This window comes from Pterocles gutturalis, unplaced genomic scaffold (genome assembly GCF_000699245.1).
Source record: "Pterocles gutturalis isolate BGI_N339 unplaced genomic scaffold, ASM69924v1 scaffold48327, whole genome shotgun sequence".
In the NCBI taxonomy this organism is placed as follows: Eukaryota; Metazoa; Chordata; class Aves; order Pterocliformes; family Pteroclidae; genus Pterocles; species Pterocles gutturalis.
Window position 1 is genome coordinate 1 of NW_010114594.1, and position 6,920 is coordinate 6,920.

At 41.7% G+C, this 6,920-nt stretch overlaps 2 protein-coding genes across 2 annotated transcripts; one reads left to right on the forward strand and one right to left on the reverse strand.

The window, feature by feature from the left end:
- Positions 1–85: 85 nt before the first annotated feature.
- MAD2L1 (MAD2 mitotic arrest deficient-like 1 (yeast)) lies at positions 86–2,197 on the forward strand (the record flags this gene model as incomplete). Its single annotated transcript, XM_010074867.1, is given in 5 exon segments — positions 86–232; positions 331–338; positions 341–459; positions 1,147–1,250; positions 1,972–2,197. Coding segments are annotated over 5 exon segments (551 nt in total), but the record flags the coding sequence as incomplete, so codon positions are not given.
- Positions 2,198–3,875: 1,678 nt separating this feature from the next.
- On the reverse strand, positions 3,876–6,907 carry RPL7L1 (ribosomal protein L7-like 1; the record flags this gene model as incomplete). The annotated part of the gene is made up of 5 exons (XM_010074868.1): positions 3,876–4,084; positions 4,337–4,446; positions 4,703–4,840; positions 4,981–5,144; positions 6,770–6,907. Coding segments are annotated over 5 exons (759 nt in total), but the record flags the coding sequence as incomplete, so codon positions are not given.
- Between the last annotated feature and the right edge of the window lie 13 nt (positions 6,908–6,920).

Here is a 6,920-nt window from a genome sequence, read left to right on the forward strand (position 1 = left end):
CGGTGGGCGGCCGCCTCACGGGCACATCCCTCTCCCTCGCTCATCCCTCTCCTTCGCTCATCCCTCTCCCTTGCTCGCGTTGCAGCCTATGGGATCAACAGCATCCTGTACCAGCGGGGCATCTACCCCCCCGAGACCTTCACCCGCGTCCAGAAGTATGGGCTCACCCTCCTGGTCACCACCGACCCCGAGCTGAAGAACTACCTCAACAACGTGGTGGAGCAGATGAAAGGTGGTATGGGGTGGGGAGCTGCGGGGGCTCCGGCTTGTGTCTCTGCTCGGGCTTGTGTTCTCTTTAGCCCTGCAAGTAACCGCTGTGGGTTCTTTCAGAGTGGCTGGACAGGGGCACAGGTGCATTGTGCAGCGCCTGGTGGTGGTCATCTCCAGTATTGAGAACAACGAGGTCCTGGAGCGGTGGCAGTTTGATATAGAGTGTGACAAAACTGCAAAGAATGAGAGGTGAGTAACCGTGTTTCTCTGTACCTGCTCTTCCCTATGCCTGCTAGCTGTGCAGGCACAGGACAAAGGCCACGTGCATCTGTCACGGTCCGCTAAGGACTCGTGATGGTTCTTTGCTGAGATCTCCAAGTGCAAAATTAAGGCGACCACGCCAAAAGGGGTTAGCACAGCTGTGGTCTCCTCAGAGCAGCTGAGATCGCCTTTTCTCACTCTGAGCACAGCACATCATGTTCCTTCCAACCTTACCATACCACCTTTCTTACTGCTGTTCTGTTTGTCTGTAAACCAGTCATTGTATGATTGAAGCATACATGATCCTCAGGTGTTGGTGGGTTTTTTTAAGCATCAGATTAAAAATCAAGTTTTGATCTTCCACAAAGTATATAAAAATCGTATCGCAGATACCCACCCTTAAGAACTACTGCTTTCCTATTATACCAAAATGTTCTCATCCATTCCTGAGGAATGTTGCATTACTTACAAATACTGTGGAGCTTCACAAACAACACAGTGAAACTGACAATCACTCAACTTCGTTTAAGCCTGTCTACCTGAGGCTTAAAAGAGTGTCCCTACTATACAAAATCATACAGCAAACAGTCCAGCAGCAGCTTAATAAAGTAAAATGTAATTAAAGAAAACTGCCAGTATAGCACAAGCTTCTTAAGAGTTCTCCTATTTTTCCAGTGCACCCCGAGAAAAATCTCAGAAAGCTATTCAGGATGAAATTCGATCTGTTATCAGACAAATAACTGCCACAGTAACTTTTCTGCCACTGTTGGAAACTGCCTGTGAGTATTCCTAAGTTCACTAAACAAACATTTATTTTGGGGAATCTGAAAAACTTTTCCACTTTAGAAAATATTTTCTGCTGATTTTCTGGGGCTTTTTAATTATTACATGAAATGTCATCACATTTCTGAGACGGCATTGTGTTAGACTGAGATAGTGTCTCTTGTGTATAGTATGTAAAAACAGTATGTCAGACTGAATAAGGGTGTTGGCCGCACAACAAACAGTAAAAATAACTGCAAATGTAAATACGGTGCTCTGGCTCTCATTAAAGAACTTGAAGCAACTCCATTTAAAGGGATGAATGGTACTTTCTCCCGAAAATTCTTAAAGCTTTCTCAGAAGGACAGAGGTTCTAGCTTAATATAACTAATATGTGTACTCTTGAGGAATGTAAGTTTTTGTAAACAATAAATTATTTTGTGACTCTAGCTGTGGACAGGCTTGTATAACTACCTGAGTTCAAATGAAGTATTACACAGAGCTCAGTGCCTCAGCATTTTAACATGTTTAAAAAAAAATAATTGCATCACACTCACTTAAGGAGAAAACTAAAATAGCTACACATGAATATAACCAGGACTTCTTTTCACATAACTAGTATCTGTAATTTCTGAGAACCTTGGTATACATCTGAAGTTCTAGAAGATGCACGTTAACTTCAAACATACCATCTTCTTACATATGCATTACTGTTACCTTGTTCCTGCTTGCTTACAGGTGCTTTCGACTTGTTGATATACACAGATAAAGATTTGGCAGTGCCAGAAAACTGGGAAGAGTCAGGACCACAATTCATAGCCAATTCAGAAGAGGTTCGTCTTCGTTCCTTCACTACTACAATCCACAAAGTAAATAGCGCCGTGGCTTACAAAAAGGATTCCTTTCCCTAAGACATGGGGGCTTTTTTGTATATATCCCCATCACCTTGTATAGTTGCTGTTCAAAAGCCTGGGCTGTTTTATTACCAGAAACAATCCTAAAATGAATCGACGGAACAATTCTGGTCCTTGTGCCTCTTTATAATGAAAGCAGCTGTTTACCAGGAAAATCTTAAAATATTAATGACTGCTGGACTCTAGTTCTGGGGATGGCAGTGTTCTAAGTCTGTGTATATCCCTAGTGTCTGTCAAGCTTTCTCTATGTTTGTATTCTTGTTTTTACAGAATAAAGCTTAAAACTGTATAGTGTTCTCTAATTCAGGGTCTGTAGTACTTCATATTCTAGATGTTTTTATGAATTCTACATCTCAGTTTAATAACTGTCATATAACTAATAGCAAAACTAATACCCTAAAGGCATCCTACTTTGAGGAAAAAAACCTGCAAGCCTCAGTATTGTTACTTTAACTATTACCCCTGAGTCTCAAAACAAGTTTTGTGGAGTCAATGTGAAATCCATTCATCGATTAATAGTTTTCCCGCAATAGCAGAAACAGTCACAGTAACCTAATAATTATGCTATTTAACAAATATGGAAGGCAACACTGTGCTTAAGACTCTTATGGAAGTTAGGGATTTAAACCTCCAAGTGTTAATATAACTTTCAGGCTCCTTTACCAAATTCACTTCAGCCAGAGTATTGAACTTTTCACACTCTTCTAGACTCTTAGACCACTCTTCCTGTTATAACAGTGTAATTTCAAAAGAGTTTATTTTAAAACCATTAATTACACATAGTAAAAAGTACAAAGCTTATGGGCTTTCCTCCCAGGAAACAGTCCTCTCCAGTAGTCCCAAGGCAGCAGAAAGGAAAAGGCAGCCTTTTGTCATTCAGGAGCACAAAATCATGGCTTTTTAAATTAAATACGATCTAGGTACTTCAAAAACGTAACATTATTCACCCCTAGGGCTCACTCTGCAGTAACAGAGGAATAACACTAGTGTTTTCCTCTGCCTGCGAGCAAGATTCTCGAACAGGTGACTGCACTCCCCCTTTACACCTAGAAGCAGGGGCATTTCAAGGAGTGCGACTTCAAGCACTTCCCCTGGGGAGAACTGGATCAAAGCACTGAGTGCAAATCAGCTGTAACAGAAATTTAAATCAAGAAATGACAAATCACTGCTTTATACCAAAGATGAGTGCAGGAGGTGACTGGTACACAGGCTGCAGTAATCAGTATAAAGAACTTGTTTTACAGAGATGCAGAAGTCAGGCTGCTCCAGGAACTTCATGTCACTTCTTTCTTGTACCAAATACAATTTAGCATCATCATCTTCAAGAAGGACCAGCCCAAAGTGTATCTCCATCGTCATCTGTACATTTTTTGATCTTTTATGGAAGCACCAACAACAAAGAGTTATGTAGTATGGCATTGTATAGACCCAATGTCCATGAAAACCACATGTGAAAGGAACAGGCTACAAAACCTGAAAAACAAAACAACACAACAGTCACTTCAGTGCAATCTCCCTGAAGTCAAGCCTTTATGGGGATGTCCAACAGGATTTGGTGATACCAAATGGGACCCACACTCTTCATTAGTTTCCTCTACCTTGAGGGTCACTTCGGTAGAGTGAAGACTCAAAAACAAAGCAGTCCCCCCCAATCCCTAATGGCAGTATAGTTATTCTAAGGAAACCAGGTAAGATTTAGAAGTTACACAATGGGCATTCCTCACCTGACTAGTTCAGCTGACGTATAAGCTGGTTGATTGCTTCGCCTCTGCAGCCAGGCTTACCCATTTCCTTGAGGAAACCCACTTTGTTACGTGAAGCATGGCGAGCCACTGACAGATGGAATGGCCATAGAAAGTTTGTGACTTTTTTGAAATGTTTCCCAGCTGAGTAGATTTCATGAATAAGATCTTCCAAGCAAATTATACCATAGCCCCCTGCAGGAAAAAAAAATGAAATAAAATTTAAAAAAACAACAAAACAATCTCACTCCCCCCAACAACATATACACAAGATATGCAACTGTACTATCTTTCCTCATGCTACCCCAGAATTGCCAGTCCTCCATATGCAAGGCTTCAAGATTTTTCTCCCTCCCCTTCCTCTTAGTTCAGACTGCAAACTCTCAACAAACTCTCAACATCCGCCTCTTTTCTTGATTCACTTCATGTTCTCATCCTTTTCCTCACCTAAATGTTCCTCTATCAGCATATTGTCTGTCAGAGGTACCCTCTTCTTCTTAATCTTGGCTTGGCCCCGTTTCAGGATGAGCTCTCGTACAGATTTCAGGTTAGGGTGTCTGTACAAAAACAAAAATCAGATTCTGTAACAGAGACACGTGATGCAGTGGGAAGTCCCACCCTGCTTCTTTGTATAGAGCTGGGAAAGTAACAAAGCCATATTTACAGAGGAGCAATAACAAGTTTTAGATATAAATTTGGCAACGTTTTGACCATTACTGCAAAGGCAGCTATGGATTTGTGATACCCGATGGAGAACCAAAAGCTATGATATTTAGATACAAATTACTATCAAGTCACGGGACTGGTACTTACCCCCACGCCACGTAAGGTTCCACAATCCGCAGCATCTTCAGTGACAGCGGAGTCAGTTTAACAAACATTCCAGTGTAATTCTTTTTCAGCCGCAGCAATTCAATCACTCTTTTTACCCTCCTACTCACTCCCTTAATGCTGAGTCAGAAAAAAAAAAGTACTATTATAGTAACCACGTTTCTCTAATACAGTAACATCACACCTCCTTTACTTAGAAATTATATGACAGCTACAAATAGCAGAAATAATAAAGGTAAGGAATAACGAAAGTTTCTTACTCTACAATCCGCACAACAAAGGCTAGTTTGTGCTCCTGAGGTACGGCCGTCTGTCCAGGTCTCTGCTCCATACGCCTCAGCCGGACATCATCTCGGTGTTTGCGCCATGAATCTCGAACAAAAGCCTCAAGACGTTTAAATTGGATTTGTTTCCCCCTCTGGAGCTAAAGACAAAAGGATAAGAAATAATTGCCCTTCCCAACAGTCTTAGACTTTTGCATCTCAAAGGCCAAATAAAATTCAGAACTTGATGAACTATGTTCTTTCTGTCTTAGAGGCAGTAAGTAGAAAATTAATTTGATTATCTAAGCCCAAGAGAGACAGAACTGAGGGACAACACATGAATTTACAGACTTCAAGCAGTTAACTATGATTTATGAACCGTGAACAGAGACTTTCCCCAGAGAAAAAACATCAGGAAAAACAGAGCAAGACTTGAAATACTTCTACATACAGGAGAAATCAAATGGAAGCATTTACAGCCACAGAGATCTCCACAGCTACATACACAGATCAACCAATCACAAGGAAAGCCAGAAACAACATATGTATCTGGGCGAGAGATGCTACAGCAACAGCCTAGTGTGACTCAAAATTACCATCCAACAGAAAATAAGTGGTTTTAAAGTCCTTTCCTCTAAACGTGCACACACGCACACAAAAACCTGAGAGCATTCAGTACTACTAACTGAAACAAAAAATCCATCTCACTTGAAAAAAACACTTTTCAAGATTATGGGAAAATCTAAAGTTTTTTTGAAGTTAAAAAGAAGTTTAAGTGCCTATGCTTAGCTCAGGAACAAGTACATCCACCTACATCATACTCCCTTCTCATACAAATAGGAGCTGAATATGCATAGCAGTTACTCAATAATATTTTAGATAACTACTGGCTAAATTATTAGACCATTCTAAAAATAAAGAATCTAGTGTTATCTATCTTCTCTTCTATTTCACCTTGTAAATCACCCATGAAATTGTTTTGAATTTTCAAAGCACGTAGACTTGATCAAAATCTCATCACCACAATCATTTTTAAAATTAGAATCTCAACAGGTCTTTAGCTATTTAACATCATTGTTTATGCTTCCACTTTGTAAATACAATAAGCCATTCATATATTTAAAACCCTAAACACAGTATCTAACAAAAATAGCAAGAGTTTTGCACATAATCCCACTAACTCCACAGAAATAGATTGACTGGGAAAACTTTAAGCCACTTCCAAGAGAGGCACCTACTATATTAGGTGAGATACAGCAGGACAGGTCTCAAATTCTGACACTGCAAGGTTTGCTCTGCTCTGCCAGTCTGGAAATCACACACTGCACAGAGAGTCTCTTCACTAGCAACACGTGCCACCCTACACGCAGAAAAAGGCTTCACGATGACCCACCTATGCTCTAACAGATGTATCTAGCTAATGACAGCTAGCTAACCCTAACTGTGCTGTCAGAGCAGCACACCATCTCCGTGAGGCTTACAACGTAAAGCTGAACTGGTTCCAGACAGCGCAATCCCATGGCAGCACAAACAACTCAGCAGCATCACACTGTACCGCCTGGGGCTACAGGCACCCTGGTGACCACCGAGCCAGGAGGAAGAGCTCACATTCCTCAACAAAACTGTGTTCTGGTGTAACAACCCAAAAGGTGTTCCCCTCTTCACAGGGCTCAAAAACACAAAGGGAAGATGATCATTAACTGGACTCCTGCTTCCCCTCAGATATAATCCATAGTCACAGCAACCAGCTGACCCCCCCCTTTCCTTCCAGCGGACCAGCCCCTACCTTCCGCTTATTGAGGAGCGCCTGCTTGGCCTGGGTGGCCTTGATGGCCTGGTAGGCCTTCCTCTTCTTCAGCAAGTTCTCCGGCACCAGCGGGATCCGCCGCCTGGGCCTGCGGGAAACACCGGTCACATCCGCACTGCCTCGCCCGACC